Source organism: Neolamprologus brichardi, chromosome 23 (genome assembly GCF_056152115.1).
Source record: "Neolamprologus brichardi isolate AB-2024 chromosome 23, ASM5615211v1, whole genome shotgun sequence".
Lineage (NCBI taxonomy): Eukaryota > Metazoa > Chordata > Actinopteri > Cichliformes > Cichlidae > Neolamprologus > Neolamprologus brichardi.
In genome coordinates, this window is record NC_142125.1 from 20,835,942 (window position 1) to 20,850,701 (window position 14,760).

Sequence of the window (14,760 nt, forward strand, 5' to 3'; positions counted from 1 at the left end):
GTTTGTCGTGTATACCCATCAGCAACTTCATCAGGTATACCTGTTCAACTGCCCATAAACACCAATGTCTACAGTAGCAACTCAAAAAACAGAGAATGCACAGACTGCTTCGAGCTGATAGGAAGGTAACAGTTATCCAAACATTCACTCATATAGGTATGCAGAAGAGCATCTCTGAATGCACAACACAATAGTCCTTGAAGCAGATAGGCAACAGAAGACCACACTGGGTGCCACTCCTGTCAGCCAAGAACAGGAATCTGAGTTATTGGCTTACCAAAATTGGACAACAGAACATTGAGAAATCATCGCCTGGTCTAATTAATCTCAATTATTTCTGCAACCATCAGCTGGTAGTGTCAGAATTTGGTGTTAGCAGCATGAAAGCATGGATAAATCCCTTGGATCAGCAGTTCAGATTGTTGTTGGTGGTGTAATGGTTGTTGGGGATATTACTTGATACACTTGAATGTTGGAATGTGGGGTGATGGGGAATTTGCATCTTTATTATTACTTTTTATTGATTTATTTTTAACATCTACAGAATCAATATATGTTAATCACATATTGCTTTTGGATGTTGAATATTAGCAAGTGAATTGGAGATAAAGTACCTGAATTTCAGAAGCAGGACCACGCCTCCAAACACACTCCTTCCGGTTCTCATCTATATATTATCCCCCAGTTCTACAATCTGTTTGTTCTCGTTTATGTGGCCCACCCTCCCTCCCCTTTTCAATTCTTTAACTTCTTCACTTCTATTTAGTACATGGGGATCTGCTAGGCTTGGGAGCCGCCGCCAGTCCCCTTCGAGGCCTTCCCCAAACTGCAGCTCAATTCATCTCCAAGCCATTCACCTTTATCTACTAAAACACTGTCAAACCTCAAATGAGGACGTGGGCCCAGCGAGTGAAACAGCATTTATACATGTGGATATGGTAGCTGTGTTACATCAGTTCTGGACAGCTTGCTTTCCTTTTACTGTCTAAGTAAACGTGATGAAACCACTCAGGAAAAAACACGCATATATATTGTTTATCATGACTCTGGTTTAAGGTGGGTCACTTATTTTTTAGATTAGATTTAGATTAAAGATTTCTTTGTTTCCATCACAAAGGAAGAAAGTCTTAGTATAGTTTTGTAGGAAAACACTGGTATCCATCCAGATGTTCATAATCGATGCAGCAATGATTAGCTAATGTTATATAGACCACTTTAACCAATTATTTAAAAAAAATATAATTAGGATATTCTTTTTATTTAATTATGAAATATTAAATTCATTGGATTTGCTGGTTTTCACTACTGACTCATCATGAAAATGCTAAATGGAAGACACGCTTGATTTGCTGTCTTTTTTGTCATATGGTATTTTTATTAATTCATCTATTTCTACATCTTTATTCCCAAATGGCCACCTATAACCTTAAACACTTTTTGATGTTTGAATGATCCACATACTGATCTGCAACATCCCAGCCAGAATCCATTAAACTTTACAGGCAGACATTCAGACTCAGGGATGAGAAGCGGGGGCAGAGTAGTGCACAGTACCCAGGGGAAGTGTGCTGAAGCTGGGTCAAGGGCTAGCTGGTGATAGCCCAAGGGCCTGGAGGAAGGCAACCAGTCACATTGGATATAAATCACCTGGTCACAGATACACAGAGAATTGTTTAGCCAGAGTGACAGCTACACTCTCTGAGGACAGTCTGAGTCTTGAAGATACAGTATCGCACGCCTCGATGCATATATACATACACAGACGCACACAAGTGCAAATGCACTGGTTCGAAAACGAGAGCATGGAGAAAACTCCGATGAGAGTTGGTTGGAGGGATTTCTGGCTGAGGACAGTCAGTCCGTGTGGCAGCTGAACAGGACATGGGGTCCCTTTGGAGACTGTTAAACCAAAACTAGGTCTGAGTGCAGTTTCATGTCATTTGGAGGTGGGTATCGACATCAAAACAGCAAATATCACAACCATGTGGAACATTTTCATTGATCTTAAGCAATGGAGTTTGGAAGTGACTTCAAATAATACAGCAGATGATGAAGTCACAGAAAAGCCATTTAAATAGGACTTAATTCTTCATCTTTTAGCTGCTCTCTTATGGAGTAGATTATCTGCTTCCATCTCATCCTAACCCTTGGAGCTTCCTTTGTCACACCAACCCTCTGCATGTCCTCAAGGAGGGCAAGTCCACCCTGTCTCTCCTTCACTCTCTTCTTCAACTCTCTGTCTGTTTAATTGAATGGTTGATCATCGATATTAAACTCATCTACCTTAACTACCTCTGCTCCTTGTTAGACCTGTCTCCCTCTCATTTCCACACATTGTACTGTCTTTCATTCTTCTTCTCTGCAGAGCAAAGCTCCACCTTTCCAGGCTCTCTTCCACCTGTTTCCTACTCTCACTACAGATCACAATGTTGTCTGCAAACATCATAGTCCAACGAGACTCCTGCCTGACCTCATCGGTCAACCCGTCCAACATCACTGCAAACAATAAGGGCTCAGAGCCGATCCCTGATGTAACCCCATTAATCTATCTGTCACTCCTACCACAGAGCTCACCACTTTCTCACTGTCCTCATACATGTCCTTCACCACCCTCACATACTTCTCTGACAGTCCCAACTTCCTCATGCAGTACCACAGTTCCTCTTTTGCCACCCTATAATATGTTTTCTCTAGATCCACAAAGACAAACTGAAGCTCCCGTTGACATTCCCCATATTTCTCCCTCAGCACTTTCAAAGGTCAAATGTCTTCAGCCAAGGTAGCACAGTTTTCACTGGCTTCCTGTTAGCCAGATGGTTTTACTTAATCTAGGACTCTCTTGATGATCGGAATGTTTCATTAGGGAAAGATTTTTTTCCCTGGATGCCTTTCTTGATGCAACCCACCCATCCAGGTTTGGTATCAACAGTTGGAGAACTCTGGCTTATGCTGCCCCAGCCCAGATGGCTGCATACAAACCTATGCTTAATTAAGCGGATTGTTAGAAGGATGGTTTTTGGATGGTTTAATAAAGTATTTAATGTTTACTGTAATAGTTTTCATTCTCATATAATCAATGAAACAGTCTTTATTATACAATAGACACAATGCATTGTTGGTCTTTTTGAAAAATCTTAAACTATTAGATTGTTGTCTGACTAAAAACCTTATTCAAGCTTGACCTGCTGTTTTCTGGACTTTTATATATAAAAGGGCTAAACATTATGCTGTGGGGAATTAGATACCACACATACAGACGCTGAAAGAGATTAATCTCTCAAGAATCTCCTCACTCAACACATGTTAATTACTAAGCAGGGATAGTAGACACACTGTTATTACAACCAGGCCACACACATACACACACAATACAGAGGTGACACACACAGAGGCGTGGCAGGCAGTAACGGTCCAATCAAAGCCGGATTGATTTTCAGAGCTCACTGGGGATTCTGTTCAGTCAATAAAGGACTCTGTTAGACAACTGGAGGCATGATGGATCTACCATACATCTTTCCTTATAGTGTATCAGCTGCCATGTACTGGACTACAACACAGAATGAAATTGAGCAGTGCTTAAATCATGGCAGGTTTGCTATGTGATGTGTTACAAAGTACTCTGTAAAATTTGCAATCACAATTTTTAGTAGCAGTCAACAAAAAAAACGAAAGAAAGAAATAAAAATATGAAAAAGAAAAAACTCAATACACAATATATAAATAATATCTTCTTTCTGATACTGTGCTTGTATTGTAAATATTTTAAAGCATTTTTTTTTTTTACAACCCTCAGTATTTTTGTACGGCCCACCCAAAACTTACACTTTGAATGTGCAGCGGAAAAACACGTGGAGGTGGCTACCGTTTGCATCACTGTGCAAAAAATATGATCAGGTACAGAGAGACATAATCAGTCCCCAAAACTTTGGGGAGTTAATAGTTACAGCTAATTGCACGTCTGCTAGCCACCTTCAACCCGTCCACCACTAGCGTGACACTCATGGTGGCAACGATGCATGGTAAAGTGAATAAGGCCCACAGGCCTACAGACCACTTTGTTACTCCCTGACAACCACTCATTGCTTTGGAAAAATGTGTATTCCCTGACTGGTTGGCAAATATCTCTACGTGATTTCTTTGTTGGCTAGCAGACAGCTGTGGTTGTCCATAGTTTGCATTATAGACACTGGCTTGTCTGCACATACTTGCCAGGGACTTTTCGAATATTAGTGAAACTTTGAAAAATGTGACACAAACCAGAAACAGGGACCATCATTAGTCTTCAAAGTAAAAGTTGTGGCTTTCAAAACATGTCAGCTATACCAGTGAGGAACAGATTTTACTCCAAAGATGAACATTGTTTAATTCTTATTTGCGACATAGGAGGAGGCTTTGGGTGCAGCACCCTATTTGAGACTGATTTCACTTGGCAACAGGTAGGAACCTTCAGGAACTCTCACCAACCAGTCTGGGAATAGTCGTCTTTCCTTCACAACTGGTGGTTGTATCATATTGGGTATGGAGGGTAACTCTTGAGCAATGTGCAGTTGACTTCACATGAAAAAGCTCTATGGAAGTCTATGACAAAAAAGTCCTTAATAAACTCGATCTCTCTAATTACTTTCCTTACATGTATTTATGAGCTCAGTCACTAATTTAGAGTGCTACTGAATTATTCATCATGTCATTTTTTGGTAATTTTGTCTTTCACCAAGGAGGCAGTTATACTGTCAGCTTCATCCCTCTCATTACATCCTTCATCAACACACCAAGATGGCTACAGTCAAAATGGTCATCTTCAAAACAGGACTTCACAAAGCAATGGATGACAGCATCGTAGCTACTTCCAGTTTAGCAAGAACAAACATAATGGCTCAAAAGGGCCACTAGGTGTAATGACATTAATAGCTGTTAAATGTTACAGTAGTTACAAGTAGTGGGTGAGTGGATGAAAAGGTAAGCTTATAGTTGATAAGTGAGTATAATTCATACATAATCAGTTGAAAGTTGTTCAGCTCCAGGTAAAAGTAAGTAAGATGTTATTAAGAAAGGGTTTTTTAGTCTTTCTGATTGGGTGTATTGCATGAAAAGGTTTGGAACCACTGGTCTTTGGCTCCAAAGTGACTACACTATGAAAAAGCAATACCAAGATGTTGCTTAGTAAAGACACTGTAAGTGTTAGCAAAGACAACCAATAAAGATGAAGCAGAGAGTGGCGGTCTACAGTCCAACGTGCAACAGTGCAAAGAAGCTTGACCATAAACCTTGGGGTACCCTGGTTGCACTCCGATAAACACGGGCAGGAAATTCTTCTGCAAATTTGTTGAAAAATATACCGCCGGCTGCTGTGTCAAATAACAGTTGTTGTTATTCTTAGCAGGGTTCCATAGCATATTGTAGAGCAGTAATGAGCTCACAGAAGTGTTTGGCCAGTCCTATAGGAACTAGCCCGCATTTGTGGCTGTTTCTGTCAGGATGTCAAATCTAATATTCTCCCTGTGTGCGTGGGGCTGATAAATTATTAATAGCGTGTATTTGAGGAGCTTTCTTAGAACCTGCTTCTTGCACGTCACTCAGCCTCTGCTCGTTACTCCTCTTTCTTCCCTCTGCTAACGTCACGCCTCACGACATTCATCTCCGTTTCCTTCTCCTTCCCTTTTCAGCCCTCATCTCCTTTTGTGGATGTGATAATATTGGAATTGGAAGCTTTGCATCTGGACAACTCAATGCCTCACTTTGAGTGCGTGGGAGCTTTTCCTCCGCTCTGCCTCTTTCCCCTTGCATCTAAATGGCTCTCTGCTCTGCTGCAAGCAACAGAAAAGTAGGGCAGATGCCTCATTTAACACTTGGGTGCAATCATTGAGCAGTGTGTATACATTACACAAACACCCCCCAAAAAGCAAGAAATTCATCTCCTTCTCCAATAAAGGTGGTGCTGCAGCTAGGTTTGTAAAAAGCTAAAGCATCTGATGTGTCAATATATCAACATGGAAAAGCTGTCATTTCAAAAACGCCACATTTCACATGTTTAGGAAGAACTGTTTGAATCTAATCTGATTTTATGCAACTATGCAAGAGAGAAATTCTTGTTTCGAATGTTTCCCCACATCAGGGATTGGCCTGCCCAACTTTTGCTTAATTTCTTTTCTGTTTTGTTGGTATTTTGGTTTCTGCCCCTGGTTCCTGACACACTCAGTCAGTCCGTGATAGGAGAAGAAGTGAGCAGCAGCAGATTAAATTATACAGGAGAACCCAGAAATAGCTCTAATGCCGAGGCCGCGTGGACTCGGCGCAAGAACATGGCGATGTAAGTCGCCACTGAGCAGTCAACTAGATTATCCCTGAATGCATCACAGCATAAAGCGGACTGCTGTGGGTTTGACTGCCGTGCAGCTATCCGATGGGATGAGCTTGACCTTTAGTAACCAAAAAATATAAAAGAGGAGGGATCTAACATTCAGGGTGGATTAAAGGGCCATTAGACCTTTAAATTTTGGAGCAGTCACCTTCCAACTTCCAGCTACGTTAAACACGTAAAACAGAGAAAGCAGCTGAGCTGAACTGTCCACACCTTCACCCACCACGTGTAAACACAACCACCCACATGACAACGTCTAGAAAGGTCACAGAGCGTGTTAAAAAAAAAAAAAGATAAGTAAAACTTCACTTTTGGAAACACCTCTGCCAAATATCACATCTCTTTTGTTGCTTACAGAAAGATTGACGCCTGAGACCTGCACGCATGCCCTTCTCCAATCTCTTACCCAAAACATGCAGGAGAGGCAAACCCAGGTCCTGGCCCTCCCTGCCAGAGCAGAGGGCATCGGCAGAGACACGGAGGGCATCCTGCAAAAAAGATGCCACTCGAGGGGGCTCCCCAGCCTCACAGCTGAAATCCACAGTATTCCCAGAAATTCCCGGCAGTTCCACACAGGCCGCATAAATCCATGCCAGAAGTGCGAGGTGCACCGAGGGCGGGGAAGCAAACCCTGCTCTCGTTTTTCTCACTCTGATGGCCTTAAGTCTGTCTCTCTCATGTGAGCTCCCTCCCTCTCTTGCTTCTATCCCTGCTCCTTCTCACTCACTCCTGCCTTCTTGAAGTGTGGTAACGTTATTCCGTGGAGCAAAGGGGGAGGTGAGTCTTCATTTTTTTTCCCTCTCCCTTCCAAAACTCCCTTCTCCTCAAATGATCCTTGTTAACCCCTCCTTTCCCTCCTCTCCACACACATATACACTCTATTCATTGACCACCCTCCACCCTCCCTCAGCTTCCTTACATGGCATACCTCACCTCTCTTCCCCCTCCACCTCTCTTCTTCTGCAAGCATGCTCGCTCATGTCTGCACTAATGTCACTTCAATTTTTCATCGGCAACCCCCTTTCCTGTTTCCAGATCCTCTCGCTCTCTACTCCAAAATAACTGCAGGACTCGCCGGCTGTCATGACACAGCTGAGGGAGGCCAGGCAAACAGCTTACATGGGAAAAAAAAAAAAAAGCAGGTACCCGCTTCTGTCGCTGCACATGCAACCTCATGCGTACGTCCTTCAGGAGCCGAGGTGCACATATGCTCCCAATAGTTAACATGTGGCAAAATTAGTATTAAGCCTCGTTCCGAAAGTGCTAGGCTAGCAATTTTCCCCACAAAGCTGGGTTCAGTTATGGAAGAAACATTGAAAAAAAAAACCCACAAATGGTCATAATTAATGCAGCTAAGGGAGCGATGCCCAAACTAGTATGACACCAGAAATTCGCTTCCCCTTAAGACCCTTCTTGTCTTGTCTGTTCTTGTCTATTTTTAACATGTATTCCAATAAAAGTGTTTAATAGTACCATATTTAAAAGAGACTTCTCAATGCAGTGATTTTTCTTAAATATATATAATTTAATATATCCTTGTAATAAGATCCTAAAATTGCCAGTCTAGTTGACTTGGTGTAGCATACCAAAAGTATTCACTAGTTTGCCTTCACACACATATAAACTTGAGTGACATCCCATGAAGTCAGATCACCCTTTGCAGCTATAACAGGTTCAACTCTTTGGGGAAGGCTTTCCACAGGTTTAGGAGTGTTTATGGGAATTTCTGGCAAATTCTTCCAGAAGTGCTTTTGGGTGGTCAAACACTGATGTTGGACAAGAAGGCTTGGCCCACAGTCTCCGCTCTAATTCATCCCAAAGGTGTTCTGTCGTGTTGAGGTCAGGACTTTGTTCAGGCCAGTCAAGGAAGGGACAATCCCCAAACTGTTTCCACAAAGTTAGAAGCATGAAATTGTCCAAAATATCTCGGCATGCTAAAGCATTAAGAGTTTGTCTGACAACTACCGTTGTCCTGGCAACTGCCAAACCCAGATTCCTGTAGATAGAGAAGTGTGATTCATCACTCCAGAGAACAAGTCTCCACTGCTCTAGGGTCCAGTGGTGGTGTGCTTTACATGACTGTGACCTTGGCATTTAGCCCCAAGTATCCATGCAGAGTTTCGAGCACATACTTGCTCATACAAAATCACATTGCAGGATATCGTCATTGTTGTTCTGACAATTTGCTTGTTATAGGGAATTAGCTCCATTTTCTTACAGTGGAAGTGTACATCCTATGAAAACTTTTCGAACATGCTAGGCCCTGGTCCCTCAATGAATTTCTATCTGAAACTAATGTTTGTTGCTTCATTTACCCCGCCTTTGAGCACAACTTTACTCGGATTGGCTGCCCCCCATAAACACAAAATTTGAATAGTAAATTTTGGTGGAAGTACTTTGGTTGTTTAAATACTACATATCTAACAAATTGTGCAGGCTTTCCATCTTCCCATTCCAACTGCCCCCACTTATGCCACATATTTCTATCTGCATGTATGTAAACATTGCACAGCACATGACAAGGGGGTTACTACATGTATGTGTATGCAAACCGCAGCACTGGATCCACATTAAATCAGCAGTGGAGGTGCATTACATCACTCCACAGTCAGATCCATAAAGGGCTAAGAGCCAATTCATTTTGAGAAAACACCCTCTATTGATCCGTGCTGCTCTCCATCACTTACACTGTAACAGTTACCTCAATCCATAGGCTAACCTGACACATAATCCTTGTGTGTGTGGGTTTATGTGTGGGTCTGCCTTTGCAAGTATTTTATTAACATAATGTCAGCAAACAGGACACATGGGGGAAATACTGCAGGGTGTTCTATGGCTGTCCTGAACTCCTTTTTTGAAAATTGATTTCAGTGTCTGCGTTTGATACAAGACAACTTCCACTTCCCTCCAGCTGACTGGTCTAAACTGGGTTGCTAGCAGCCTCTAGTGGCCTTCAACCAACCTTGAGACACACTCATAAGAGCACCAGAAAGCATTTCTTAAATTTTGGGGCTCACACATGCATCTCATGTTGTTCCTTTCTCCTCTGATGGAGCCAGAGTAGCCATTTAAGTGATACTTTACTACCTGCGAAGCACATTGATTTTGGCTCCGCTACTGGGAGCGCTGGATTTTCTCAGTACAACATTTTTGCACAGTTAGGTCAGGTTCTTATTCCCTTATTCCCACTGCAACATGCCGGAGCTCTTTGAAACAGGCAGACGGGCAGGCAGCACACAAGCATGCACACACGCACATTGTTTCCCACTGAATTGCACCCATGGAAAAGCAGATTTAGGCCATGGGACAGTAAAATTCCCCTTAAAAAAACTACACTAAAGGCATTAGTGTACCACTGTACCTTTTTAAAGGTTGTAGGAACTCCGATTTATGTGTATTTTCACTGATGATGGTGACATTTGATCACTAGCTCCACTAATGTGAACAAACAAATGACAAAAAAATTCAAAAGGGAAAGGAGAGAAGAGAGAGAGAGAGAAAAGTCAAAGATATGAATTCCACACTCCTCTGGAGTCTCTTCTTCTGTCGCTGGAGAATCCATCACATTAAAGCTTTAATGCTAGAATAACAAAGCATCCATCACGTTGAATGCCCCAGAATACAGAGAGCCATTCAGGGCAAAAGCCTGCAATTCCCTGGGTGCGGTACCTGTGTGCTGTTCACCAAGGCTGGCCAACATTTTTTTTGTTTGTTTGCTGTGGAAGTTAGGAGCATGTGATAAATGCAACAAGCAATAAATTAGTTTTTTGTGCATATCCTACTGAGGCAGAGCCCAGAGAGCTGACTGACTGATGTGAATTTACAGCTCAGGCTGACTTGAGTTAAACATATTCGAAGGGAAGTAAACAAAATATACAAGACAGGAGGGGGAGAAGGTGGAGGAGATAAATACAAGTGGACACAGGCGTAAACAGGGGCGAGAATAAAAGACGGAGAAGACGAGGACAAAAGGAGATGACAGAAGAATCAACAGGAAGGAAACGAAAGGATGGGAAACGCAAGGATGAATCTTAGAATACGGAAGGAAAGGAAGAGGCAGCAAAAAGAAAGATAGCTAGATGAAATAGGAGGAAGGAGATGGGAGACTGGAGAAGGACATAAAGAAAGAAAATAAAAGGAGGAAGACAGGAAAAGAGAACGGGGTATTGGGAAAGTGAGACATGGTTTAGTCAATTTAAATGAAAAAAGAAAGAAAGGGCAATATGTGTGAATGAGAGGAAGCGTAACACAAAACATAGTAACACATACGACCAGCACAGCTTCCCTCACTCTCCCGACTCTTTCTTCCATTGTACGTTCACAGTCACAAACGCACAAACCCGCAGTATCCCCAGCTGCATCTCCTGTAGTAACCCAGCCCCAATCCACGGCGACCGTGTGAGCCGGGTTACCATGGAAACTGAAAACCTCACATCAGCCCTCGGGGGGAAGGCGCACATAGCCATACCTCTCCACTTTCACCTCCCAGTCAGTCACATGACCAGCTCTAGTGCTGCAGCTGGAGTGGCAGAGCGGCAGCAGCAGAAGTAACAACTCACTGAATGTGAATGCTGACTGCAGAAGATGAGACAACACTGGGATAATACAAACCTCTATCACAGAAGCTCTATGTGCAAAAAGTTGCTAAAGGTGTTAAACTGTAGCTCTAATGGACACATAACTAAGAGACTGGTGATACGAGTTCCACCCGCTTATCCAACCAGGGATGCAGGGAGTTGGATCCTAGCCCAGTTCACACTGGATGAACAGGTCACCAAAAAAAGAAAGACTAATCCGAATCCACATCTACAGCCAATTTAGCACACTTGGACTAAATTACCTGTGTGAAACACAAGCTGGAAGAAGGAGAACATGCAAACACAGCTCAGAAAAGTCCAAGATGGCCTGCAGGTTCAGATAAGGTGGAGGTGTTCCCGGGTAAAACATGTTGAACAAAGTTACGCCCTGTCAAGATGTCAAGGTGAGCCTAGGTTATAGCCTCCTGCATGCCCAACTGGCTGTCTTATTGCCAGTGGGGCATAGGGCACACTGCTTCACCTGCTCACAGTTGCTGTGATTCTGCCAGCCACTCTGCAACCCAACTCCTTCTTTCATGTCATATCTGACTTAAATTCATATCTGTTCTACAATATTTATGTAATTTTTTATGCATTGATTATGTAATCATATTTTTTTAAGATAATGGTCCTTAGTTGGTGGGCAGGAAGAGGTAGTACCCAAAATATCTGCTGCAGCAGGAATGATTCAAATCCACCCCAGAGACTTTAAAGCTTCCTTACATCTTCCTTGTGTCACACCTGCTCACCAATGAGGGATGCAAAAAAGCCCAATATTTTAAATTGTTTCTGTATTTGGTTGCTGTGGAGCCTGCTTTCTTAAAATAAGTGAAAACTACCTTCCCCATCTTTTTCAATTAATGATAGAAGTTTCTAGAAATAAGTCTATACAGAGGACGCTGCTACAGAGTCCAGAAGACAGTTCTGCTTAATTGCTCAATTACTTGAAACGATTTGAATGACATAGTTTAATTATGTAAAGTGCATGCATAGTCATATCCCTGATGACAAGCATTTATCCCCTGTTGCAGTACGGATACAAGAACTGCATCCAATAAAAGCTAGGGTCATTCAAAAAAAAAAAAATCTTCATTCACCGATGTATAGATTGTATTTATGGAGTGGATCTGAGATTGAGAGACATTCAGTTTTTTACTCTACAATGAAGACACAGCCGGTGCTGCCAGGACTGAGCTGCGTCTGAATAAACCTCATGAATTGGGGGATTCATTGTAGAAGCGCTAGCAAGCTTCACACACATTTACACACACATACAAGAGAGTGCGACGGTGGTGGTGGTGGTGGTGGGGTTGGTGGGGGGAGTAAGCGCGGGTGTAGAGATAAGGAGCTGCGGCAGTGAGGTGTGGGGGTGGGGGGTTGTTGCTGGTATTGGCGCTGGTGGGAACGTGTTGGGGCTTGAAGAGATGGGAGGCTGCAGCAATCTACGGTGTCACCAGGACCAAAAAACCCCACCGTCACCAGACTGTGGAACGCCACTGCTGCTCTAAATGTTCTCACAGGAGCGCAGCACTGCAGCGCTCGAGCTGCAAAACCCTCTGACTGAGATGTGTGTCTGTGATCAAACGCTTTCACAGTGCACGTTCGGCCAAAGACGATGACTGAAACGAAGGATGCGAGGGCATGTGAAAATTCCAAAAGGTGTCTTCTCCTTATGGGAACATTCTGGCTAGGAGACATATAATTTTACTGCTGAGGATGCGGTGTGTTACGCTGATTTGTTTCTAGCCTTAGGACAACTGCTATGCAGTTTAAAAAAGTATCAGGGAAAGAAAATGACCTTAAATAAAAAGATCACCCCAAGCATTTTGTGTGGTGTCTTCGCATGTGTGCGGCTGTGGACATGAGGAAACAGTGCTATTTAAACATGTGAGAGTTGTTACACATGATTGATTATGTCCTAAAGGAAGTTACAGCTTATAAAATTGAGTGTGCATTTGGTCAATCTCATTCACCAACTTCCACATGACCATCGGAATGTGTCGTATGGATGAAAGCGTACAACCTCCTTTCCAGGATGGCATGCAATAGCATTAGATGAATTGGGGGTGGGGGTGTATCAGGAGCTTTTTCACCCCCACTGAATAATGGTGCATTACCATTCTGCTGCTGTAAAAGCAAGGTGACCCGTATCAACCCTGAGGTCCAAGTGCTTGGTTCTAGAGGCAAATTCACAACCTGATGCCCGTGATTCCATCTCTGTCGCCACCATTATTATCTGGAGCACCTGCCTGGAGATCTCTTGGAGATGTAACACTGACCTTGAAACAGCACTTAGAGAGAGGCACACCAACCGGTCTTCCAAGGCCCGCGGTCCACGATCGGTCATCAAAAGCTCATTTTCACAGCTACGTCATTTGATGGTTTAACCAAAGCCAGCTGTGTGCATGCTACAGCTGAGGGCGGCGATTCTTAGGAAGGCCTGTTCTTGTGAATATTTCATGCAGCGTGAGGATTTCAGACACACTCTTGTTGCCAATCTTTGCAGAAGAAAGGTCGAAGCAAGCCACAAAAGACTACATGTGCAGAATTTGTCCTCTAAGTCCACTGAATTCCTCCTCAGTCTCCCATTCCCAGCATCCTTCTCGCTCTCTCTCTCTCGCTCACTGTGTGAAGCCTTACCTTGTTTCGTTTGGCCCCCCGCAGAGGAAAGAAGCAGGCGAAGAGGAACTTGCCCCAGCTGATGACGGCAGCCAGGCACCAGTTGAGGCGAGCCATGCCTGCGTCTGTCCCGTCTTGTCTGCCAGCCTCTTATTGCTCTAGCCCCCCACCCCCCACCCCTCAGAGGTCTGGAATAGGATCTTGTAACCCCCAACTATGCCCACCTCCCACAAAAAAAAGAACAATGATATCAAGGAGGAAAAAGATCACAAAGAGTCACGAAACCTTCTCGTCCTAGTCCGTTGAGCAGGTGCGAAGTGAAAATGTTCCTTCAAGTCAGATGTAGTTTAGGGGTGGGGGAGATTTCGTTTTTCTTCTGTGGTGGTCTTTGGCAGTTTTCGGGAAACCTGTCTGGCTGTGTGTCTGCAATTCCAATTTGAAAGGGAAGTGGTGGTGGCGGCAGCGGTGGCGGGGTAGATAACTGGGGCTACTGGCGTCCCACAAATGACTAGACCCTCAGATGGTCTAGAGGAATCCACAGCATTCAAAAGCATAAAACTGAGTCCCTGTCTTCCCATCCATCCGTCTTTCCCACGACTACCTCCACTCTCACTCCTCCTCCGTTCTCCTGCTTTCCAAAGCCGGGTCTAGATGAGTCAGTCCTCAAAGTGTGATGAGCACCGCCGGCTGCAAAACGCGAAGAGCCCGACGCTGATCGACGACACTGTTACACATACACGCGCACTGCCGCTGCTGCTGGCATGCCCACATTCACTTGTCTCTCACACGCGCACACATACGCTCGCCTGCAAATAACACTGTCCTGGTGGTGCATACATCCACGGGCAGAAGAGCCCCCCTCTCTCATTACAAGGCTCCCCTCCAGGCTCAGGATCCCCCGGTGATTCGCACTCACACTCCGCTTACACACACTTGTCCACCTCTCTCGGTCTGTGCTGCTCTCTCACACATACATCGATGCTGCAGCACTTACTCAGTCAGAGCGGGAGGAGGGGAGCAAAAGAGTGAAGAGGAAGTGGAGGAGGTGGAGGTGAGGAGGGGAGGAAGAAAGGGAGAAACGACTGGGAAGAGAAAGGGAAAAAAAACGATAAGACAGAGGCTTTCTGTTGAGTGTGTTCATTCAGTGTTTATATTCCGGGGGTGACGCCAGAGTCAGCGAGGAGACCGAGAAGGCGGTAATGTGCG

At 43.9% G+C, this 14,760-nt stretch overlaps 1 protein-coding gene across 6 annotated transcripts in view; it reads right to left on the reverse strand.

Moving 5' to 3' along the window:
• The window catches only part of tns1a (tensin 1a), a 120,449-nt gene extending 105,921 nt beyond the window's left edge, over nucleotides 1-14,528 (reverse strand). For 3 of the 6 annotated variants that reach the window (XM_087836021.1, XM_087836019.1, XM_087836018.1), the window contains exon 1: nucleotides 6,765-6,962. In XM_087836021.1, coding sequence (XP_087692147.1) covers nucleotides 6,765-6,941 — 177 coding nt within the window. In that variant the 5' untranslated portion in view covers nucleotides 6,942-6,962. Of the gene's footprint in view, nucleotides 1-6,764; nucleotides 6,963-13,575 lie in introns of those variants that run through there. The other 3 variants (XM_035911818.2, XM_087836020.1, XM_035911816.2) reach the window with 2 other exon arrangements.
• Between the last annotated feature and the right edge of the window lie 232 nt (nucleotides 14,529-14,760).